We start from the raw sequence: 26,918 nt of genomic DNA on the forward strand, positions 1-26,918 counted from the left end.
AAAGCGTGAGGTGAATCGCTCTCAGCTCCTGTGCATTTATGTGCAAGGGATGTCCAGCGACCCGACCAGGGAAGTGGCAAGCCGGCTTCCAGCAAATGGAATTGCAGGGGAACGCCATAAAACAAGAGAGAGAGAGCTGTTTTACACAGTCTCAATCACAGCAACTGGACAGAGGTGTCTAGCCTGGACTACGTGCAGTTACACAACTGGGGCAGCGCGTAGCCTACAGCGGTGTGGAGCACCATCTACAGGCAGAGGGCATCAAGGCACCGCGTGCACCAAGCACCTGAGGGTGCTATGTGCAAGAGGTACTAGACACCTGCGTACCAAGCACCACGCACACCGCACTTGCACCAAGCACTACATGCACCAAGCTATTCGCACCGAGGTACTAAACACCGATTGCACAGAGCACCGTGTGCACCTCGTGCACCAAGTACTGCGTGCACTGCCTTCACCACGTGCACCGAGGCACTGAAGTACCATGCGCACCGAGCAACTATGGGCACCAGGCACCATATGCACCGTGTGCACCGAGCGACCGAAGTACCAATGGCTGAGGTAACCGAAGCACTGAGGTGGGTGGACCGAGGCAGCCGCCGAGGTCTACTCTACAGCGGGGCAGGTTGGAACGAAGCCCCGGTGGAGGGAGGCTGCTGAAGAAAGGAGAATAAGAGGCTTTATTTTAGAGCCACTGATTCCACAAAAGCGGCAAGCCAGCTTTCAGCACGAATGCAGGGGAACTGCAGTCGACTCAGAAAAACTCTTAATTTATGCTCAGTTGCTAAACACAGAGGTCTTACCTTACCATCTTGAGAGGCAAAGAAATGGCTTCCGTGGGCTGACTATTTTGATCCCTCGGTAGGCGGGACTGAGCATGTCACCCCAGGAAGGGGCCTATCAGCAGCTCTGATATAAAGAGCTCAGTAAATACCTACCAATAGGCAGGCATATCCCATAAGTATGTTGTTGGTCGTCTTCGAATTGAAAGGGAACCACTGTTTACTGGTTATGTGCTTCACAGGGATGCTTGAGCCTTTTTCTCAAGAATAATCTAAATTTGTGTTTACTGTAAAAAGCTGGGTGTACATTCACTGTATACTGATGGGTAGGTTGGATTACAGCACAATAACTTATTATTTATTCTTTTTTTCAAAACCCAAACACAATTTAATGAAAACAAGAAGCTAATAAATACACTCCTTTTGTGGGGTGCATAACAATTATATTTCCGAAATACGTGACTAGTGCTATTTCTCTGGAAAAAAGAAAACTCTTCACACCAGTAATGACTCCAAAGAATATTTATTTATGATACTTGGCCGTCTGCTGTAGAGCTGTAGTGTCCTTGATAGCCAGTCATTAACTTCATTTGATAAGTTTTTATCTGGCAATTTTCCAATACAGAAATAGCCACAGGGGACAGCTTTTAAGATGCAAACAGCATTCACTTTAGCTGTTTAAACCGTTACATACCATTAATTGGTGAAAGCGATATTGACCGGGCAATGGGAGATTATAGATGGTTCGGGTTAATGTATTTCCGTCAGTGACCTTATGCAGCACAGTAAAAATCACTAGACGGATCTGGCAGACCATTATTTCCATTAAACAAATGCAATTCAATTACATTAAGATACTCAGTTTTTGTTTAGTAGGAGCAAGCAAGAGTACCACTTAGGTTCAATCAATTGTATTTATTTAGCAGAGGTTAACGGTTATTTTTCAAAAGTGGCACCACTCCATTGCATGAATTGGAGGGTGAATTTATTAAACCACATGATGTCATGGTAGAGAAAAACTGTATGTATCAACATGTTACATTTTCTTTCTTACATTGTCAAACATGCTTATTACTACTGGTGTTAGGCACAAAAACAGTGCAGTCAAATCCTGATCACTTACACAATTGTAAATTGTAAGAAAGATGATTTATAATGTGTGGTTTATACAGTTAAGGGTTATGCTTAGTGTATATAAATATACAGTATTTTATTAACAAGGCCTCTCGTCATTGGCATAATGGTAGAATACACATTTGTTTACCAAGATTACGAAAATCAAACTAACAATGCAAGTGATTTTCTTCAGTACGTTTCGGTTTGCAAAAATATGTAAAAATCCAGATAATGATTGAGAGGACGGCAGTATTGAATACACCCCAACATTTCTTGAAAACCAAAGATCTCCATGACATTAGTACAGATTCCCAAAATGTCTCTCTCATTGAAGGATGTAATAATGTACCATAATTACTGCACACATAAAAGCTAGCTTGCTTAATGCATTAACAATACAATTTACTTACATGTCCAGGTTTGCTGCAATTGATTCCTTGTATTTCGAAATAATTGAAAGTTTGTTCCAGCTAAACAGGCAATCAAACACAAAAGATCAGTTAATATTGTATTTCAATGAAAGAGAAATGTTTATCATAAAATATTCTACAGCAGACTGCTACAAAACATCCTGTTATGAAAAGACTCTTAGCCTGATGATTTTAATAAAATAGATAAGAATGAATAATGAGAAAGATGCATAAGAAACAATCAGAGCTACTGTGGAGTCCATTGTTGTCCAATATGTAATGGTTATTGATATTTATTTATTTATTTTACAAGCATGTCAGTGATTTTCATGTTAACAGATACACGTCAAAGCCCCAAATTCACCTTAGTAAATTCAGGCACACTTACATTACTTTTTAAACACTGACTCCTCAAATTTGAACAAAATCCAATTTATGACCCAGAGAATGGATCTGGTTATAAATTGTAGATATTATCAGATGCAACTTTTGGGGATTTTGACTGATAATACACTCCAGCTTTACTATCAGTATAGTTTAGAAGAAATAACAGAACATGCTGGTTTAGAAGACACAATACCGGTCATGTAATAATTAATCACACTCTGCATGAAGTCATGAGTGAATGACTGGATTTAAAATAAAGGAAGAACTAATTCATAAAGCAGACCTGAACAGAACAAGCATTTGGAAATACTTGGGTAGTCAATGGTTTCCTACATTGTCCTTAAATCGTTGTAAACAGAGGCAGAGGGGTTGATTTATATAAAATTATTTATATAAGATTATGAAGGTTCAACACTTCAGTGCTAATATTTTAATATAATGCACCAACTGTGAATTTACATACAAGAACACTACTGTTAATAGTCATTGAACTTTTATATAAATCAGAAGGATTTGTAAATGCAAATGTTATCAAATAAATCTTTTAGCAGGTAGGTTTGAGTAAAGCATTTTTTGGTGATGCTCCAAATAACTGTAAGAATAGATTTGTCACAAACAGTTCTAACTTAAAAGGTGTTCCTTTTTTGACAATATCTAAATCAGTATCACAATTCAGGACAACTTCTTTTATAAAACACTTGGTTTGTATTTCAGTACAAATGTGTAGTAGGTTCTAGTCTCTGCAGTTTCTTGCCTTTAATATTCTGTTTTTACAATGTAATTTTATAAGCATAACACCTAATGCATCTGTATATTACAGTAAGAACATACACTCTGTGGTATTAAATATTTCATTTTTGTTTAGCTGTTCAAAGGTTACAGTCTGACTATAGTTTCAAAATTATCATCCGGTGATTCTACTTATAGAGAGACCTTGTTTTCAACTCGTATAACATCGTACAACTGAATACTAAATCAGTGAAACACAATCTTTGTGCATTTTTTAAAAGTATAAATGCTCCAGTAAACATAAATAATAATCACAACTCTCATACTTTGACAGGTTTTTTTTTATTTATAAAGTGCGGCTGCATTTTAGTAAGTGTTTGCGCATCCAGATTTCTCGCATCAAAAATTGTTACATTTCTTGCAAATGAAGGAAGAAAACACAAAAGAGTCTGCAGAAAGTGCAAAGTCACAGAAAATTACTATATACCAAGTCCCTTTGGATAATTTTTGGTTTTAATAAAAAGTTTATGAAGTTAGTATTAGGTATTGCAGTTTTTTCTTGATGTTAATGTTTTTGATGTTCTAAACATTTTAAATGGCAAACGTAAGTAAGCTGATATGGGATGTACATGGTAACGAAATAAACATTGACAGTGCAGACTATTTTAGATTGTTTCTAATAACTATGAATACGTGCATTTACGAACAGATTTCAAAATACTGTCTTTTGATTCTGTGCATCCAAAGACTTGTAATTAAAAGTTTTAAGAATGACTGTTTGGTATTCTGTCCTAAACCAGCAGTTTGTCAGTCCCAAACTGTTGGCATAAAATATACATATTAAATAATCAGCAATGAATCAGGAATGCATGTAAATGTATTGTTTGAAAAACGTTAGTGTGCAAGACAAGCGAATCATTTCCATCCCTATTGCTGTGTTAATATACTTTGCTGTAAACCTTTATTGTTTAGAACAGGTGACACATAATCAAATGTAATTACACACTGTGCATGTATAAATATCACCCAATAGCCTCACAGGATGTCAAAGACACAAGCCAGTGGGGCAATCTGAAGACAGGAGTTAAAAATATTCACAAACTATATCATTTTAAAAGAAACAGAAAGAAAGCTTATCTTTAAATTCACCAAGTCAAAAGATTATTGTTGTGGCAATGTAGCAACGCTGCAGCGCTATCACAATGTTTTTGCTTTGGGGGACTGGCTTTCAATGCATTGGTGAGAACGCCAGAGAAATTATCCTTCTGTGCTAGGCTTCATTTTAGAAATTCATTTTTTGTCACTGGTACGATTTAAAATGTGAAATCTGCATTACAGTTGCTGTGAATAATAACAGAAAATAGAATTCCTTAGAGAATGCCACTCCATAAACAAAAGAAACAGAACAGATTAATAAATTAAAAAATAATTAAAAAGTGTATCCATGCTTATCCAAGTACAGCTGGCTGCATTTTAATCTTTTTTTAGACCAAATATAGAGGATGCATATGTGCTGTCATTTCTGCAGCTGGTACAGTATTATGACTTAATGGCTCACATTGCAAAAGCTCCCAAAGGTGGCAAGCTCTGTAAGAAACATAGGTTAATTTATAACCTATTCTCATGCCCAGGCAAGGAAATAGTGTCAACCTTCCTTTATTTTTGTACAACCACACAGTACAACATGCAAGCTTGCTCACCATAATAAAAGTCCAATTATGAAAGCTGACTAGACATTGCTCAAATACCACCATATCAATTACACAAACATTTAAGTTGCTAGAACCTGTCCTTGGGGCAAAACAGCACATCAGCCAAATTCCTAAATAGCTCAAACAAGTTATTGCATGTTTTTCTGACAGAAACAAGAAAGCAGAATGAGCTTAGAATGCTTTAATGGTGTTACTATATCAAGTACAGTAGGTGTCTGCAATTCAACTTGTAGCACTACATGAATATCGTTAGTCTCTGCTGCAAGTCTTTCTCTTGCTTTCTTTTGTCTGCAATGTGGAATTAACAAGGCATGTGTTTAAGGAGTGCAATAATAATCAAATATTGAGATATTCGATAATTGCATGTCTTAGCGCTGCAGATAAACTGTGTACTGGGTGTTTTAGGTATTTAAAAAATGTGAATTACGCATGATATTTAAATTTGATGTGTAAAGATAACGTAGCAATTTAGCTGCACAGCCAGGGTTTTCAAAATGGTGCATTCTGATGTATTTGTGCATGGTTTAAGCATGTGCTAGACTAGTAGTGGTCTGGTTGTAGTGTCTGACAAAGTACTCCATTAGTGCAATGAAGGAGCTTTATTTCAGTACTGCTTACAGCAAGGCAAGATCAACAAGACAAATTGACTTTTGGAGCATCAAGGCTGCTGCAATACAAAACTGGCTGAAAAAAGAACCGATATTTGCTAAGAACTTTGTTGAAATAGTCTGAATCAGATCCTGTGTCTGACCCATCATCTGAAACAAGGCCAGAAATTATTATACTATTAATGACAAGTTTTATTGGCTGGGTTTCCATGGAGAAAGAGTGTAGGTAGAACAGTAGTGTAGGTTTCATGTAGTTTTCTTTTAGCTAGAGAAATTCTCCTTCCAAATGGATATTACCTAATTCATATTAAAATACAGGAGGGTTTATTTAAATGTTCCTGTCTGTATTTCAATTGGGCCTTGCATGACTGCAGATATCGTACAGCTTTCTTAAACTGGGTTTCAACTAGGTTTTTAAGCTGTGTTAAAGCACTGCAAGTGCAGCACGCCTCATTTGGCCATCATAAAAATGTAATAAAAAAAAGTACGGGAAAGAAAACAAAAACCCAAACAGAGCGTTTCACAAATACAAAAAAAAAACATATATACAAAAGAGCCATGTACTATCCTTGTATTATTTGCTAAACATTTTTTTTACTTCATATATTTATTACAAACCTATTATGCATGTGCATGTATAATATATACAAGTTTTCCTACAGAACTGTAGCTGCAGCAATTCTGCTCCTTATCTACAAACTGAACCTAGAAGAATTGATGCTGTTTTAAACGGCAAAGGGTGGTCACACCAAATATTGATTTGATGTAGATTTTTCTTCTGTTCACTCACTTTGCATTTTGTTAACTGATAAATATAAACTATTAACATGTCTATTTTTGAAAGCATTCTTACTTTACAGCATTTTTTCACACCTGCCTAAAACTTTTGCACAGTACTGTACATAAATATTTTAGGATAGACATGTGTGTGTATATATATATATATATATATATATATATATATATATATATATATATATATATATATATATAGGTAACACCTGGGTAAATGAGGGACACCAAGTATATTGAAAGCAAGGGCTTCCACACAGGTGTGGCTCATGCGTTAATTAAGCAAATAACATCCCAGCATACTTAGGGTCATGTATAAAAAGCTGGACAGGCCTGGTTGCCTATAATTATGGTTAGCATGGCTGCACGAGGAGACCTCAGTGACTTTGAAAGAGGGGTGATTGTTGGGGTGCGTTTGGCAGGAGCTTCAGTGACCAAGACAGCTCAACTTGTTGATGTTTCACGAGCAACGGTGTCTAGGGTGATGTCGGCATGGAACTCTGAGGGAAAGACATCATCAGCAAAGGGCAACAGTGGGCAGAAGCGCATACTCCAGGATCGTGATATCTGTGCATTAAAGTGCAGTGCAAGGCAAAACAGGCGAGCAACTGCAGATCAATTGACTGCAAATTTCAACCTGGGGCGTGAGCAGCCAGTTTCATCAAAAACGGTCTGCCGAGAACTCCACAGAGCGGGATAACATAGTGGCCCAACACCCTATTAAGTGACTTTACATTGGTGTTTCCATTTTTTTTGACCACTACCTGTATATATGCCAGTAATCATCAATTGCAATAATCTTACATCGATTTCAAGACTGCTGCACTGTCATTCTCATAGGGGATGAACCCGATCAAGTTCTGTTCGCCCACCCTACTCAAAGTTAGTTCAGTAATGTCAAACACAATTAACAGGACATAATATTATCTCTCACTAAATGTGTCCAATTGTGCATGAAAAAATATGATTATGAGCGACCTTTTGCCATATAACCTTGAAACAACATATATAAATTGTATTTAATTAATATCTTTGTCATCATTTTGTCATTTTTTAAATAATTTCCAATTTAAGTTTGTGTTGTGGCCGGAAAGACAAGAAGCGCGCAAAACTAGTTGCACAGTAGCATAGACAGCGGCCATGACACGCTTTCATACAATAATATGTACATGTTTTACTAAAAATATCTTGGAAATAGGTAAAGATAATACCCGAAAGTAATCTAATATTTTTTTATAAAAGTAGACGCTACAAATATCGTTTGACGGTGTATCACGCCGCTCACCGGCTTATTTTGAAAACCCTGCACAGCTTGAGTTTGTATGTTATTAAGCTTGTTTTACTTCATTGTTTACCGGCGTATCGATGGTCAATTGTTTACTGCATACGATAGCTGGAGAACCAATAAATCAGTACTGTTGAATCTGTGAGTTGCAATCCGTGTTTATGACTGGTGAATAAGCATCTGAATCCTTGCTCTTGAGGATTTCTCGGCGCTGTCTTGGCCCCACTCAACCTAACCTACCTGTGACAGGATGGCAAAGGGTTATAGAGACTCAAAGACAGCAGCTGCGGGTTTAAGCGCTGGGGCACGCATTTATAATTTAAACACTGTTCACAGAGCAAAACAAAAATGTTAAACAAAACATGTCACGAACGCTAAAAAGTACTTTCTCTAAATGCAGCTCCAAAAACCTCTTCCAGACTGTGGCAAAAAACTCTCTTTTCCAAAAACTCTACCTTAATGGAGCTTCTAGCTCCCTTTTTATATCATGTGGCTATTCCCAACTGACACCAATTACCTAATTTGGGAACAGCCACATTCTCACATGTATTTGGCAGGGATAGGAATTAACCCCATCCCTGCCAACCACTACCACCACCAATACACAAACCATACACTATTTACAAACAGGGCTCTGCCCTGCCACATATTTACATCCAAGGCATGCCGTGCCACACTACCAAGGGGCAGCAGTGTGGAGTAGTGGTTTGGGTTCTGGACTCTTGACCTGAGGGTTGTGGGTTCAATCCCAGGTGGGGGACATTGCTGCTGTACCCTTGAGTAAGGTACTTTACCTAGATTGCTCCAATAAAAACCCAACTGTTTAAATGGGTAATTATATATAAAAATAATGTGATATCTTGTAATAATTGTAAGTCACCCTGGATAAGGGTGTCTGCTAAGAAATAAATAATAATAATAATAATAATAATAATAATAATAATAATAATAATGAACCTATCTGTCAACCGAATTCTTGGAAGGTAAATCTATATTATAGTCAGGATGCTATATATTGCTATAGCAAGGCAATCAATAAGGAATACAATATTATCATTTGTTTATTGCAGTATTGGTACAATTTTGTAAAAATATTTCTTATATTGTTTTTGTTTTGAAGGTTTTAGGGTAGGAGACTCTGAATGCAGTACTGTAGCTAACTACAACTTCTCAGACTATAATATTATTGGGCAGTATTTAATAAACGATTTATAAAACTACTGCCTGGTTATTTTACCCCCCCCCCCCCCCCAATGTTTTTAGATGTGATTTGCCGTCACGGATTGTTACCGGGAGATTTTATATAACCAATTGTCAGAGGTATGTAAATGAGCTGTGTCCCCTACCTAAGACGGTAATGGCATACACCATTTGTTTACAGTCACATTTTGCCTATGGGACATGTCTGGAGGCAGACAGGATGTCAGAAATATCAATATGTGTCAGGTTTAAAAAATTTGCACACTGGTGCTGGATGTGAGCAAGAGGTTAAGGGGCAGTGTAAGTTTTTTGATTAAAAAAATGATGGAATTTTGATATAGCTTATACCTGTGGTCCAAGGACCGTGAGTAAACTCCAGGTACTCCCAAAATTCAGTTACGCAGTTCTTGCAAAACCCTATTTCTACACAATCACATGTTGTGCTACTAATAAGCAACACAACAAACAGCTTTAACCATGTGATGCCTTTATAAATTAATATATATATTACAGCTCCCTTTGATGCAATACCAAGCATCGCCTTCAAAGCCTCCATTAACTGAAACAGCTTTCTAATTTGAAACAAATACTAATTAAGTAAGTTACACATTATGAAGGCACATTTGTCTTGTCAAAATTACAGACTTCTTTTTTTTTTCAGCCAGCATTACTTAAAATAAATCTACATCTAGCTTTCACATAACTCTAATCTGTGCTCATTATTCTGCTTGTGTTCACTGCTCAGGGGACGTAATCTGGCTCCTCCAGCCTTTTCACTCTGCATAAAAGTAGCGCACTGTACTTTTTATTTTTTCTATTGGTTTAAATACATGTTCCTAAATGCAGAAATTATGCTAGGAAATTATACCATTAAGACACATCTCATTCGATGCCTGTCTGAGGCACGTGTTAATTATGATGCCGGTAAAGGTCAATTGACAGCACAATACAGATACAATACGAATAATATGTTAAATGATAAAATTGGTCTCTAATGGCACATTATTCTAAAGTCGCGAGAGGGCATTGGTATGGCCTTGTTTTAAAAAGCCAACATGCAAAAACCCGACCTACCAATACTGCATCCACATGATTTAAGATAATTCGTTTTAAATGATAAGTGATAACTAAAAATTTCATCATGTGCGTCAGTTAACCTGCCCAGTCTGTTGGTGATTTGACTTAAGAAATCATGACATTTGAATCTATTTTAGGCAACAGGGACAAGATGGGCAAAGCTAACAAATCCATGCTCTACAAGGTTTCATGAAGCTTAAGTGTCCTTATTTTGTAAGACTTAAAGATGATGACAAAATGATGTCCTGACGTTTCCAGCTTTTTGATATAGAGTAAGCATACTGAGTGAATAGCACTACATTTCTTTTCTTATTGCTTAGTTCTTTAAATCTCATGACTGACTGGAAAGCAGAGGAAAGCTAAGCCATTGCTGTACCTTGGTGGGGATTCGGGCTGTCAGCAGATAGGCTCGGTGTGATGCAAGTGCCTGCAGGAAGAAAAAGAAAGGTGAGAAAAGGTCAAATAAACACGTAATCACTCTGACCTAGCTATCAGGACTTTTTACAGGACAGTGGTGATTTGATGTAGCTATAAACCCCCAAATCAGGATCCATTTTTCACATTAAGATTCATTAAGAATATTCATTAGCATTTCGAAAATTTGCTGTAGTGTAGTTTCTGTTATTGCATGATGTGTCAATATTGCATGAGCAATGAACTATCCATCAAGCCTTTCCCAAAAATGAGGTGATCTGTTACCATCATGCGACGTTCCCACTAGCCGCTTGCCACGTCGCCACAAGCGAAATGTTTTCCCTTGTGGCTCATCTATTTTTACCAAGTTTGCCATAGTGGCGAAGGCTTTGAAAAATGTACTTGTGTAAGACTGTCAGCATGATTACTTTCAATGTGTGCTGGTAGAATGAATCAATACAGACGGTTTAGTTTGATTTCATTTCACCGTATGAAAGCCCTTTAGCTTGTTCACGTAAAATGTATGCCACAATGTTGTGTTTGGCTGGAGGACAGAGGTTCTAATTAGAAGCAGTCAGGGGACAGCGTTGCTTGTAAAAAAATAAATAAATAAATAAAAAACATGGCATCCAAAACTGAAAAATTCTTGACATGTTTTTAAAAGAAAAATTGTACAGACAAATTATCAGAATCATGTTCCGAAAGATGTAGCCCAAGGAATACCAACCATGTACACACAACTAAAATATGACCATAATAGTCACAGGGAGGTGAAGCAGTCATGGTTTCAAACATACCCTCTGGTCCCGAAAGAACATTTTCACAGACGGCAAGCCAGAAACACGCAGCTTCAAAAGTTTTTTTGGTTTTTTTTTCTGTTGTTTGCTATCTCTTTAAAATGTGTTGAAATATATTTTGGAAATAGTAACAGTGGATTTGAAAGAGGAACAATTTAATAAAAAATGTACACATTTATTATTTTAAAAAGAAGGATTTGTCTCACTATGATTTATATTATAATGTCAGAATCGGTGCAATATTACTGTCAGTAGTCCCAGGTGAAAGAACACGGTAAAAAAAAAAAAAAAAGTAGTTTTTTAAAACACAGTAGTGGCTGTACAATCCTACTAACTAAGTAAATGAAGATGATGACATATATATTAGAGGTCAGCACGGGTACCCGAAAACCCAGGTACCTGTCAGGTTTTAAATTACCCGACCCTACCTGGGTCTCTTTTTACTACCCAGGTATTGATTTATTAATTTGAGAATTTAACGAAAATGTAGAACATATGACAATGCAGTTGTAAGCGCGGCTCTCTGGTTGGCAAATAAACAACGTTAAAACTAGGGATGCCCCGATAATCGGTAGCCTATCAGCACGGCACCAATACAAGGGAAAAAAAACACAAATTGGTTATCAGCAGTTTTTGTTATTTTAGCCGATAATGTACACCGATACTCATGCTTGAATTTCTTCCAGCACAGAATTTAATGTTTGGTCAGGCGCACTTATGACACAAGAACACGGAAAGTAGAACAGACTTGATGCTACATTAAATCCAACGATGAACTGCGAGTAGAATATTATTCTGATGCTTTAAAAAAAAAAAAAATTGGTTGAATCCTAAACAACATTGATAGTTTAAATTGTTGTTATTATTAGGCTTCCAAACTGGCTTGGGAAGCCTATTGTTATTGTTAATCTTAATCCAACATTCCAAATCAACCAGACATGAAAGGTTTCACATGAAAAGTTCATTAGATCAAGTTTTTTTTTTTCCAATATAGTTTCCAGCTTTGTTGCAACATAAAATGATTGTCGTTTCGGAAGCAGTTACACAGCAGACACTTTGAGTTGACTTCACTGCGGCGATGGCATCCCGTCTGTACAGACTGGGATGTTGACAGTGTGTTTATTACCTTTTTTTAATTTTTTTATTTGGGATCCAGGGGCCAGGTTCGTTATAGCCGAAGGTTCGTTATAATGAAGGGCGTTATTGCGAGGGTGTACTGTATATAAATAAATATAAATGAGCTTATATATAAAAAATTAAAAAAAACACGTTACCCCCTACTTCCTAATTATTCAGCAAACACATTTAAAAAGTCATAATACTGCATATCTTGATTATTACATTATATGTCCTTCCACAATACAGATTTAGAAGTACAAAGCAAAATATTTGTGTACAGTGTGTAATAATGCCATTTCAGAAAAGAGTCCTGAAACAAAAGTAGAAAGTTTTGCGTAATGTGCAAAAAAAAAATAAAAATAGCTAAACTTGATAATTTTTTCAGGTCAATAGTTTAGAAAATGTTCTACGATACTTTCAAGTGGTTTTCTTTTAGGTTTTAAAAGCATTACTTACTGTAACTAACTTGAACATGTTTCAATTGCCATGAGCCCCTTACTTTAATGTCCTTATTTGTACCATAATGAAACCAAAACAGTAGGAAATACTATTCTCGTTGTATTACAGTGTTTATTATCATTATTTGTTCATCTTATAATACAGATACGTTTTCGTTTTTTCAGTTAATCTATAAATGCATCACAGTGACTCAGCATTTTGTATGTTCCACATGGGAACCGGTGGCAGAGGAATAGCCGGTGCAACTGCATAGGGGCCCACGCACTCAGAGGGCCTCGGAGGAGTCTGAATGTTTGGAAAAAAAAAAAAGTCTATTATCAGATTAGGATTTGCAGATGTTACAACCTTCATGTTTCAATCATTGTAGCTGCCGGTGCCAGCAATTCACTTTTTATCCTCCCTCATTCCAACAACGCTATTCTCTTTTTAAAAAAATTTGAAAAGGGATTGGAGATTTCCTTTAACCTGATTGGACAATACAAGGGTTTAAATCTCTGATAAATGACCTAGAATGTCATCTTTCAAACTATGTTTAATCACTGCTCCAAATCAATCTGCCCAAAAATACGTAAATACAGTATTCTTGTATTTTACCTTTTGCCTGCTTATTGAAAGAAAATCTCCATCTTGTAGACTCCTTCTGAGCATTGTCTGTCAATGGGGTCTCCAACCCTGGTCCTGGAGAGCCCCTATCCACCACATTTTCTAGGTGTCTTTACATCATCAATGGCTAAAGATCTGGAACACCTGCTAATCTTGACTAATTAAGCCAATAATTGACGCAATTAAGTAACTGAGAACTCGGTTGAAACCTCCAGGACAGGGGTTGGAGACCCCCGAAGACTATTCTGCTTCCTCGCTGTACTATCTAGCTATTTAAATTTAGCTGACAAAAAATATATATAATTTTCTGAATAAATAAATAGTTATTAATACGTTAAACTGTGTTGTTTCTTTCTGTAGCCTATGATTTGCTTTATATATGAAAACTTAGCAAAATTACACAACATCCTACACTTTGGCCTTGACTTGAGTTTAGTGGACTCTACAGATGTATTCAACTGAAGCCCATTTTGGCCTTGCCCTTTTTGTTGCCAGTTTAGAGCCCTGTATAATTATTTAAAAAACTGCAACCAAACCAAGGACAAAATTTAAATCACTGACTACAAGGCATTTTGAGGGCAGCAAAGGCAACTGAATATGAAAATGCACTGCTTACAGAAAATGGAAGTTAGTTAGATCCCTTCAGCTATAGCCAAGATCAATAGCAGGAATGCATGGACTTCTACAGAAGAAAGCTGATACTTTCAAAAGAGAAAAGACGTTCCTCTTGCAGCAGAAAACAGTTCACTATCTTCAAACAGCATTTATATTTGACAGCAGATCTCTGAAACACTACGCCTTCTTTAGATAGAGGTGTGCTCTGTATTGACAAGCCTGTAAACACTGCACCTTCTTTAGATACAGATGTGCTCTGTATTGACAACAGCGTTCCCTCTAAGCTTTTTAGATACTGAGAAACTTGCTGTTTTGACTGAGAAATGGTAAATACATATTTTGGCCACTTATTATTTTTGTTGTATTATACAATTTTGAAACAATAGAAGTATCTCAACAATGTTACAAATTGCTTCAATATTAAACAAATATATAAAATATATATATAATAGCAATTTTTATGAAGAGTATATTTACCTATTTGAAGCCTGAGATCCTATCATAACTGTAGCCCTGTTCATTTGTATCATAGCTATAGACTGCATGCTTAACTGATGGTCTGCATAGAATTGCTTTATACTATTGTAAAAACAGTGGTGTCTGCACTGCCTTCAGTTGTAACCAGTCTTTTCATTTTCATTTAAAGTAGGAGGCTAGAAATCCTAAGTAGAAGGCAGGGGGGGTATGGGGGACCTCCCCCAGCGCAGGTGCAGGTGGCAACGTCCCCCACTGAAAACAAATTTCATAGTTTTGAAGGGGTCTAAAACTGCACATCCTGGGCCTAAATATGTGCCTTAATAGGGACCCAAAATGCAAAATCCATGTATAAGTTTGTTTATTTTTTATTTATGATTTTAGGTGTCCAGATTTAAAGAGCAAGTAAAAGTTATTTATATGTGTCTATGAAAAGTAATTACAAAATAATATATTTACAAACTTGTCTTGGCACACAGTAAGTTTCAAAGTAAAGTCCACACATTTAAGCAAACTGGTCTTGCAATAATTTATTACACAGAAAAAAGTGATGAAAGACAGTGAAACAGAGAAATTATATTTCAGGCACAAAAATAATCCATATAAATGTCACATTATAGATCCCATAATACCAAATGAGCCAGAAGAGAAAACTGTGAAGACATTTCTAAATTAAAGACATAAGACTCAGACATAAGAGACATAAGACATAAGACAGCAGTATTAATTGGTAGTAAATTTGAATACAGAAAAGGTAAGCCATAAGCTATGTTATGTTTTCTATTTTTTCATGTATTCCTTTTTCTTTTGCATTTTATACAAAAAAACACAAACAAAACAAGAACAAGACCAATTTTTGTGTTTCTAAAAATATTCATGGAACCAACCAGTCCTTAAATTTATTTTGTCTTCCAAGATTCTGAGTATACATACTTTCCCATGGCGCCGTTTCTCATTAACTACTGAGTCAGAGAATGCGCAAGTGCATTCATAAATAAAAAATACATTTTTAAAAATGTGCTTGTGAGAACTGCGATTTTGAACACTGTTGATTTTACCGTTTTCATAACTTTGTTTCTGTTGCATTTTCTGTAAACGTTAATGTGATTTCTACAGTAAGTTGTACTTTTTTTTCTTTAGTTTTTAATATTTGTTTTAAATTCTGTTAACTGTTGCTTGATTAAAATAAATACAAATAACAATAAATAATGTACTGGCATTTACTTAAACAACGTAGCTTGTGAAGAGGAAAATTATTGAATTCTGACGATATATATTTAACTGAATAGGAAATGCTTTTCAGTCTATAGCAGACAGTGATTACATCAGCTAAGGGTAACAGTTAACCCTCAAGCTCCTGAACAACATTACACGCCACACCTAGGCCATCACCTCTGATAACAATGGCTCTGTTTTTATCTTATCTTGGGCTATACCCTATCGGTCCTACTGAACTTTCTGGTAACACAGCTGTAAAATGCACCAGACACACCCTATCTTCAAGCTTGTATAAATATCTACTGTAACTCCATTTGTGTTAACAGTCTTTGCTGACACTTCCCTTGTATACAATGATTAAAATATCTGGAGCTGATAATCAACCTGAATCCTGAGTCTCTTTGGATAGCAGATATTTAAAATTGGTATCTATGTCAGCTCTGTCATACAGCTTATGCTGATCACCTTATACCAAAACTGTTTTACACTTTGTATTATCAATTTCAGATTGGTTTCTCCAAATGTTGTCCATCATTTCATGCAGACCTGGCTTGCATTCTGAAACCCCCACTTTAATGTTGTTCAGAAGCTTGAGGGTTAACTGTTACCCTGATGTAATCACTGTCTGCTATAGACTGAAAAGCATTTCCTATTCAGTTAAATATATAATCATCAGAATTCAGTAATTTTCCTCTTCACCTGAAAGTAAAAGTCCAGTACATAAATATCAAGTAATAGGTATATGAAATGGAAAAACATGGAAATGACTTATCAAATGGAAAAGAGTAATGTTGAAACAGAACATCACTTTGGTCTACAAATTATATTTAAATACACAAATGGTTTTTGATATTTCTTATTCATTTTATTAATACAGATTAGCACAAATAAACAAACCACTGCTTTAGGAGATCTTTAGAAATTTCCCTTTTTGGCTGGTGGTTGCAGTCTGCCACAAAACACTGCAATACACAGCTTACTAGCTTTAATTTGTAATAAATTAGATTGTATACACTCTATTTAAGACTTACAATGTAACACTGTTGTAGTTCAATTTCGCCAGAACGTGTCGCCACGAGAGGCACTGTGATCGATGAGCCAACTATACAGCTGGGGAGTGCGTAGGAGAAAAGTTTCAAAGTGAAAGCAAACGCAGTGTTAACCCATTCATTTGTTATACTGTGCATCTATGTTTGCACCAAGCCTTTTAGCACCCTAAAGGCCTGGACACAACATCACTTCGCTTCCTGTCACCTAGATAGACTTAATATCATTTTTTTTTCAAAATTGTTTACTTATACTGCAGTGTACTGAGTTTCTATAATGCTTAAAGAAAGCGGCCGAGAATCACGTACAAGAGAATAAAGTCTCGCGGCTATGGAAGTCCATTTCCAGTTGTATACTGGCTGTGTGGTCCAGTAGTTAAAGAAAAGGGCTTGTAATCAGGAGGTCCTGGGTTCAAATCCCACTTCAGTCACTGACTCATTGTGTGACCCTGAGCAAGTCACTTAACCTCCTTGTGCTCCGTCTTTCGGGTGAGACGTAGTTGTAAGTGACTCTGCAGCTGATGCATAGTTCACACACCCTAGTCTCTGTAAGTCGCCTTGGATAAAGGCGTCTGCTAAATAAACAAATAATAATAATACTGATAGTTGCATTCTATCTCATTATTTTGACTTAGGATCTTGTTATTTCGACTTACTATCTTGTTATTTTCACTTAGGATCTTGTTATTTTGACTTTGGTAAGTCAAAATAATAAGATAGTTGTAGTCTGATATAGCTGTAATTTAACATTAACAACTTCGAAAGTCCATATTATAATGAAGACCACTGAGTAAAGCACGAGGAGGAGAGTTACTTAGTAATTTGTAATTTGTTGAAAATCCCTACTACTTAAAACACAAGGTCTGAAAGATTGAAGGGAAGGGAAGAAATGCTAAAAAAAAAAGGGGGGGGGGGGGGGGATAGCCCCTATGAAGATATAAAATTAAAAATTGTCACATGTTGCATCTTGGGACCTAATTGACCTAGAGACCTATTTCAGATTCCCTGGTTTCTTATTAATTTCATTTATCATATCATTAATTATTTCAGATTATTTTATTGTTATGCAACATGACAACAACAAGCATCTGGAATATTAAAATGTAATCCTATTATGTGTATCAATGGTGGGGGATGTGTACATTTATACATCTATGAATCATCAGAAAGCATGACCTGTGTGCCTACTGTACATGAGGGCTGTCAAGTCATTACACCACTAACAGTTTAATGGGTAAGGAGGAAAGAAGTTAAAAGCAGTGCTTAATTTGTGCCAGGGTGCACAACAGGATGTAATTAATACAGAATAAAAACAAAGCTAACAACTATCTATCCTAAATTTAAATAATATTTTTTGTAATCTCCACAAACTGCCAAGTGGCTTCTGTTGCAGTCACATCACTGATATATATTAACACAGTGCGGACCATGGGTCAAACCATTGTTCGTGTAGGGTGTGGTTTAGTGTTTTTTTTTTACTATTAATGTCAGCCTTCTGGAGTCCTCTGAATGCCTTTCCATTTTTTATTTCATTTTAAACCGTTTAAATGTAAAACCATAACAAAACATAGAATAAAAATACACAGAGCAAAAAATGTATATAGTTTGCCCCCCTGTAATCAAAGTGGGGGTGGTACATGCCCCCTCTGCCCTGTTGGTTAGGCGCCTATGTATAAAGGCTTTTTTGTTTTGCCCTGCGGTTGCTTTTAATTTATTTTTCTGCACATACTTTGTATATGGTCTAGAATATGTGGTTGTAAACATCTAACACTAGTACGTACAATACTCTTTCAAATACACTTGTCATGATTTTGAATGTGCGCTTCTTAAGAACGGTATTATTGTCATTGCTTGTGCCCCGGCACCTCTCTCTGTACAAATTAAGCACTGGTCAAAAGTATCACCTGCCAGTCAGAGCGCAACACAGTATGGCAATCCAGCAGAAGAGAAAAATAGATGCCTTGAAGCTTCAATTCCTTTGAGAGGAATGTAAAGCCTTGTCTTTCTTTGCAAGAGTGAAAGAGCCACTATTGCAGATGTGCTGCATTGGTACTGAAAGCCTATTCCGCAAGGCTGGGATATTCTATCTAGCTGTATCCCTTGAAGCCAGAGTTGACAGGTAAGATGAAACTCGAGTTTTCTATTAGCAATGCCCCAGCTCTGCACAGAAACACAGCCAGTAAAATCTTTTATCATGAACAGCAACACTCCTTTATAGCCCAGCTGCTAAATGGAAAGCCTTGCCAAGATTTACTTTGAACAGCATTAGCTAAAAATGCTTAACAAAAAAAAAAAAACTTGGCTAGGATAGCCAAGTTTGGGTGCTGTAGGTTTAGGTTTGCATTTAATTTACCCAAGGGCATTTTCTTTTCAAGTAAAACCAGTTTAAGGCACAGATATATTCCAGACAGAATGATGTTCACACTGCCAAATTGTGTAGCCTAAGACATTTGGCAGATTTTGCCATCATGAATAACCGGCACAGATAGCACTTTAACAAATCTCAAATATCTACATGTTTACACCATTTATAGGCCTCTGGAATGCATGTTGTATTGTACAATATACTGTATTGTATGGGGGTTCTAAAGAGATAGAGATAATAACTTTAAGATCATCAACACCTAATCAAAGAGTGAACTGGCAGAAAACAATTTTTTTCTGTATAATTTATACCGAAGATCTCTATTGAAGCCAATCCTACACTCAAAACAAATAGCATAACGGTACGATGCTACATCACAGAGGAGCAAAAAATAAAATGCCTGTTCTACTGAGCAGACTTGAGTGGTTTTTTGCAATAAATACTCTTGGTATTTCAATTAGTTCAAGAGCTGGAGGGGGGGGAAGAGAATTGCCAGACTTATTATTAAAAAACAAAATTACATTCCTTGCTTTATTAGTTTTGTTTTTGAATGCAACCCTAATTGCTTTTAGAGCACTATATAGCACTGAATGCAGAGATAAAAATTACTAACAGGAAATGATAAAAGACATTGAAAAAGACTAGTCAAAATGTTTCTTTATATTATAACAATATATATTGTAATTGAGTCTGTAAACTCATGGATAAGAGATGGTAAACAAACTACATTCAACTTTAATATATTATTTGGTTTCTTCAAATATTGACTGAAATGACACACTATAGGCATGACATGTAACAAAGTCCACTTTTTACATCCTGACTGATTGAAAGCCAAATACTACAACACAGCTGCATGGGTGTAAACGGTGTTCATGTGTGACAATTATAGTGAAAGTGCATGAAGGACAGCAATTGTATTCCATGAAAAATACCTCTAGTTCTCATTACCTTGCCTATGGGCGAGTCATTTTTCAGAACAACTCAATGGTATAAACTAATACTACACCTTGGAGCCAGGCTGTTGCACCACTGTATAGACACATAAAATGTGGAAGCCTGGCTATGGAGATCATAAAAACGGAACAGTCTGTGAGCAATTCTAAATCTGCCGTAATTAACTCTTAAATCATGAATGGAATACTCCAAATGAAAAAGAAAAACAGTGTGGGACATTTAAAAAAAAGGATTAAAATTGTGCTTTCTGGTGCATTTTTACATGATTTAAGCATGTGCTAGACAAGTAGTGGTCTGCTTGTAGTGTCTACAAGATTGGTGACCGCACCTTTAATTGTGTACAGTTGTAATATGGGAAACAGCATGCTGCAGCTCCCATGCTCAGCGTTAGTCAAGTCCTGATCCGACAGCAAACCAGACAGCTCTTATAATTACATGTTACAGTTTATTTTTCAGCAAAAATAAGTTAAAAATGGCAGTGTGTTTGTTCTGCTATTTTCGATATTAAATACACCACAGCAAGCACAGTCACATATTTCATTAGCACAATCTGTGAGCTAATTTAGTGAATGCAGTACATTTCATTTTTTAATTCCCTAAATATCAAAACTTTATTTAGGCACTGTAAGAGGGGGATGTTACCTGCGTGAGTCATCACTGAATCATAATGAGTCAGACACAGCGCAGCGGGTGTTGATGCCGCACAAACTCGCAGATTTAATAACATCACAGGTGCTACCACTAGGGCAATGTTAGCAATGGTAGCCCTAGTGTCAGATTTAAAAAAGAAAACAAAACAAAGCTAATAAATAAAAGTTTGCCCACAGATGGCAAGTGCTAGTCCCACCATAAGGGACGTCCCGCTCCAGCTCTGGCTGGGCAGCGCCTTCACTGGCACGTCGGGGAGTTGAGGGTTTTGAGCAGTAATCCTTTCCTGGAATGGACGCTCTCACCCTTGGTGTAAACAAACACTGGAGCTCAGCACAGCTCACGTCTGTGGGTCCATGACATCGCAATCCAATCAGGACTTCCCGGTCACCTCTGCACTGGGCGAGCCTTCCTGCTCAATTGGTTGCCTAACAACACGTCTCCTGTTTTGCATCCCAGCTGCTTTCACAAAGGCACACAGCCACGCAAGAATCAGCGATAAAATCCTCCCTGTCACAAGCACCATACGATTTGACTGCCAAAAGATAACGCTGGTTTATAGGAGTTCACAAAGAACACTTTTTTCAGCTTGATACGGTAACCATTTCTCACTTCCTTTGTTTAATTACTGAGCTTTTTGCTGCGTTACAGCCTTTTCTTAATTATTGTCTTTATTTTAAGCCTCCAGGGCATTTTGTTAATGGCACGTGTGCAACCTAGTGTATTTTTTTTTTTTTTTTTAATGTTCTTGCACCCAGCTACCTCCAGACCCTCATCTCTCCCTACACACCCACTTGACCTCTCCACTCCTCCTGCACTAGAAGACTGGCTGAACCTCCTCTACGCTCCCTTGCCTCCACAGCCCGCTCCTTCTCCACCATTGCCCCGCAGTGGTGGAATGACCTTCCTACAGATGTCAGGACTGCCCAGTCCCTGACCACCTTCCGGCGCCTCCTCAAGACTCACCTCTTCAGACAGCACCTGTAGAACTCCTCGTTTCCCTCTGGACACTTATCACTCTTCCTTAATGCGCTTTACTTGCACTTATCTGCTCCCTATTTTACTGCATTTAATCCTGTACTTTACAGAGTACTGTACTGTAATCTGCCACAAGTGTTATTCAATCTGTAGTATTTTGCATTTAAACGTATCCTGATGTAACTATCTCTGACACTTATCTGCTCCGATATTGAATCGTATTTTGTCATATATACTTGTACTTACTAGAACTGAAGTGTATTTTATCTTGCTCTTAATTGTATTAATATTTGTACTGTGATTCTTGAAATGTATTTTTTGTTTACGACTGTAAGTCGCCCTGGTTAAGGGCATCTGCTAAGAAATAAATAATAATAAAAATAATACACATTTCTTGAATGCAACTGTTCATTTTAAGCATTTTTTTACACCACAGTTTACACACACATTTGGTCACCATCACAACTGTTGCATGAAACTGGGGTTACCGTATTCTGCTGGTGTTAATAACAGCTCCAGTCTCATCACTTAACCATTTAAGGACCGTGATTGTGTAAACACGATCATACTGAAGTGTCATTCTGGGCCCATATTCGGGTAAACACAATTGAAAACACACTTCATTTCTTTGACTTTCTGGGCCACCATACTTTGCAGTACAGGTTGTAAATGCATATCATTGGATAGGGGAGGTATTAAAGTTCACTCCCTGATTTTTTTCACTTAGTCATTGAGATGATAAGTGGGGGTGACAGAGTGTAGGGAGTCCGCCATCTGCTTTTTTGTTAATCCTATACGCAGTTTAGAGCTATAATATTTGCTGGTGCTGTTCAATTGTTTACCTGATTGCTGAACCTTTGTAAGGAGTTTGCTGTTAAATAAATCCTATCATCCTGCCTGATTTATCCTCCACGCTACCGACACAGAGAACAGAAGTTAACCCGCGGCCTTACACATGTATCTCTAAGCTGAATACATAATAAAACATTTTTTTAAAAAAGGAATATCACGGTGAAAAAAAACCCGTAAAAGTTGTTAGTTTCTGAAGTACTTCATAATGTTCCCCAGAGTGTTCTTAAAAAAGGACTCCAATTCCAAGATGCTACTTTAAAAAATAGATTTTTAGTGATTTTTTTTATGAAAGGTCAAATACAGCCAAAAAAAACTGGTCCTGGGTGAAAAAAACTCTTGGTCCTAAAAGAAACAAGCATTTGTATATCAGCTGACAAGGGCTCAGCGGATATCCCATCATGCCTTTCTTCTTAAAGGCATACAGCCTCTATACATGAACCCCCAATATCTCTGACAAGCATATTTTTATGATATCACAACAAAAGTTTGGTACATATATATCGCCTTTCAGTATGATAATACGACAAAAAAAGGAATGAATGATAATACCCCCAAATAATCTTAATATTTAATAAACATAGTCAGCGCAAATATAGTATTAGACGGTTTTATTAGCGGGTTACCAACTTATTTTGAAAACCCTGTCATACACCCTTACACAGCAATATCAAACATTGGAATATTTGATTTCAATCCAGACAGAGGTAAATATCGGTTTGTGTTCCAGTACCCCAATTGTAAATGAGTATTTTACTTGAGCATAATTCCAATGGCTTTTCACGCAAGCTACCATTCAATCTATAAAGTTAAAGGTTACCTTTATGTACACATAAATATGAATGATAGATACTTCCTCCATCAAAGCAATTTTGAGTGACACCTTCCTGAAAAATGTGATACGTTTGCTGCCAATGGGAACAAACGGCTGACTTCATACTGCTTTCCACTGACAGATGGAAATAATGCTCCAGTTGGCCCACATTGTTACACAATTACCCTCCTGCTACTCCTACATTTTAGGTCGAAGTATTTTAGGTCGAAGTGTTCCCATCAATTCTAATCAACCAGCAGCTAAACAGCTAGACAGGTCCTCTATAAAACTGTATAAAAAAGTTGCCAATCTCACCACTAAATCAAAAATGCTTTCCGAGTGAAACAGCAGTGTGGAGTAGTGGTTAGGGCTCTGGACTCCTAACCAGAGGGTTGTGGGTTCAATCCCAGGTGGTGGGGGGCAGTGCTGCTGTACCCTTGAGCAAGGTACTTTACCTAGATTGCTCCAATAAAAACCCAACTGTAGAAATGGGTAATTGTATGTAAAAATAATGGGGAAAATTTTTTAATTTTATGTAAAAATAATGTGATATCTTGTAACAATTGTAAGTCGCCCTGGATAAGGGCGTCTGCTAAAAAATAAATAATAATAATAATAATAATCATAATAATAATCATAATAATAATAATAATAATAATAATAATAATAATAATAATAATAATAATAATAACAGAAAACACAGACCAACTGCCAGCCATTGCATGACAAGTGTAAGATGAAGGCATTTAAAAATAAACAACATTCACATAACCACAAGTGTCAGGATTCAAGAAAGTGTAATTACTTACCAGAACTTTATTTTCCACCTTGTCGCCTTTGATTTCTAGCTTCACTTTCTTTTTCACTGCAATTTTAATTTTCCTGCCAAGAACATCCTTAATACTTTCTGTAAAGCAAATTAAGAGGTTGGTGAGTAAAACGGTCCTGCAGTCAGGGAAAGCAACTCCCCACAGATTCAATAGAGTACTATGCAAGGGGTAAACCTCAAAATGGGATGACACATTAAAAACAGTTTATTCAATACAGCAGCAAGTCAATTTAGCAGTATAGTAGTTGAACAATATTGTACTGAATGTTCATTTCTTGAAGAAATCACAAAAAATAAGAAATTAAAAACTGCAATGTATCTATGTAGTAGCACTTTATGAAAACAACAAAATATTGATTTTGTGTATTTCTGAATACACACGTTTCTTGTTGTCAACCTTTTCTTGTTTTTGGCTGCTTTGAAAGAATTAAACTATTACATGTTGGGTGTTACTGCAGGATGCACTTCAAAAAAGAGAGTGTTGATTCAATAAATCAGTGGGATTGTATTTGGTAATACATACACTTATAAATAAGTACATTTGGGGATGCAATTTTTGATAATATAAATATAAAACATAGTAATATATCATTGCTTTAGTTTGCAGATTTGTGGCAATCTAATGTTGCACAAGACCCAAGTGATCATCAAAATAGCCTTTCATCTGAGTTGACTTGCTCAGGCTTGTTTGTAATGTTTGTGTCTTGAAGGAATCACTGATTAGTCTCTGCTTACTTATACCACTGAAGGGAAAGGACAGCCACTTTTAAGCCAAATACTCTAGCCTTTGTTAACATGCTGGTTATGTGGATTCACTTGTTCAACAATATTAAAGTCAACTTCTTATGCTGTGCAGATCATCAATAACCCCAGCCACCCCTTCAGCTGGAAACAGGGACGAATGGGCCAAAACAGTGTCTTGAGAAAATGATTATGTTAGAAAGCAATTGGCTTACTTATTATCCTGAAGGTAAGTATTTAAAGTAGAACGACACTCAAATTATACAATGTGCAAAATGAATTTGCCACAATGATCGATTTACCATTCTGATTTATTATTTAACTATCTGTTTTCAATCCGCAGTTTGTAATTTTGATCAATAATGCAAAGATGGGGATGAATAATTTATCCTGACACTGAACCACTATTTGTTCACATATTGCTTCTCCATTTAAAATAAATAAATAAATAAAATCAATTAGGGACATGTAGCGTTGTATGGCCAGAACATGGTACGCGTACCAAATCTTGACCAGTGTAACATCAGAAAATGGTACCCACATTGATTCCTAAGTGCTGTGATTGACTACTGCACAAATCACTACGAACAAGACAAACTGTAGTTCAGCCACAAAATCGTATATATATTACAATTTTAGATAACCCAATTTGTTGCTCATCAGTTAAAGTCACATAAATTTGCTTAACTGTACATTGTGTACCACCTTTTAACGCATACCACAAAATAACAGGACATCAGAATACTTTGTAGAATATACACTTAAATACCTAAACACTATTTTATACCAACATTGCGGGAATACTGTTGCAAGCACCAAGTTTAGAAAAAAAAAAAAGTAACAGACTGTCCCATTTTGGTACAAATATCCTTACATTAAGAGAATTTTACATCCATCAATTCTCTGTTGAATTTACTTTACAACCATCCCTGAAAGCAGCAGTGGAATAAAACACAAACCTTACTCTTTCACATGCTCCACATATTATAAATAACCACATGATTTAATTCAGAGTCATTTCAGCTTTTCTACACACATACCAGTGTGAGAATGTTTCTGATGATCAATGCACTTACCTAGCAGTTCTTTCGGAACATCAGAGATTGCTTCAGTCATGTTGTAATTTGCAGCTGCTGTTTAATAAAAATAATTGAAATGGAAAAAAAGTTTAATAAAAAAAAAATACCGGTTCGTGTACTGCAGGTGCGGTTGTATTTGTTTAGTTACATGTCTCAGTCTCTACGGTCTACCTCAGGGTTGCTATAACAAAACTGTAATTGAATCAGCGCATCACCCTTGATTTCGGTTCTCTTCGGATATACAAGAGATTTGATAGATTGAGCAATACGAACGGAAGGGAAAAGCCATTAAAAAAAACAAGGCTCACCTCGCGAGAATGAGCAGCCGGAAGAATCACACACCCTCAGCCAAACCATATGCTCCACGCTGCTGATAAAACATTGAGCCCCTCCTGGCATAACAAACAGACCAAACCACAAATCGCCGCTGCTGGGTGAGATGGAGCAGGATGATAGAAAAAGGGAAATGGAGCCATCTGCTGGTGTTTTACAAAATTGTTCCCTGCACTACATTTCCATTGAAAAATAAAACATACGCTGTAACGATCACTTCTTTAATGAAAGGGTGGCTGCTCGAATCACTGGTCATAAAACAGAACAGAAATATTTATTTTACTTCTAAATGGAGTTGTATCTCCCTGTATTCTTTATGTACTTAATTAATGTGTTTTCTGACGTATGCTCTGTGGTAATAAAAAGTCTAAATATACAGGACTTGTCAAGCCTTCCTGTCTCCATTCCCTCATCATCTTGCTTCTCTGTGGAATATATTGTGCACAATTACAAAAAGAATGTTCCATGGATTCTGTTGTCTT

The 26,918-nt window shown here is 36.6% G+C and overlaps 1 protein-coding gene across 4 annotated transcripts in view; it reads right to left on the bottom strand.

The window, feature by feature from the left end:
- Positions 1-26,586, bottom strand: part of LOC117399664 (F-actin-uncapping protein LRRC16A-like) — a 118,586-nt gene extending 92,000 nt beyond the window's left edge. For all 4 annotated transcript variants that reach the window (XM_034917429.2, XM_059022711.1, XM_059022710.1 and 1 more), the window contains exons 1-5: positions 26,412-26,586; positions 26,101-26,157; positions 24,264-24,361; positions 10,475-10,525; positions 2,309-2,368 (exon numbers count right to left, since the gene is read on the bottom strand). In XM_034917429.2, the coding sequence (XP_034773320.2) occupies positions 2,309-2,368; positions 10,475-10,525; positions 24,264-24,361; positions 26,101-26,157; positions 26,412-26,502 (357 nt within the window). In that variant the 5' untranslated portion in view covers positions 26,503-26,586. The remainder of the gene's footprint in view (positions 1-2,308; positions 2,369-10,474; positions 10,526-24,263; positions 24,362-26,100; positions 26,158-26,411) is intronic.
- Positions 26,587-26,918: the final 332 nt, after the last annotated feature.

The sequence above is a fragment of the Acipenser ruthenus genome, chromosome 4 (assembly GCF_902713425.1).
Source record: "Acipenser ruthenus chromosome 4, fAciRut3.2 maternal haplotype, whole genome shotgun sequence".
Taxonomy (NCBI): Eukaryota; Metazoa; Chordata; class Actinopteri; order Acipenseriformes; family Acipenseridae; genus Acipenser; species Acipenser ruthenus.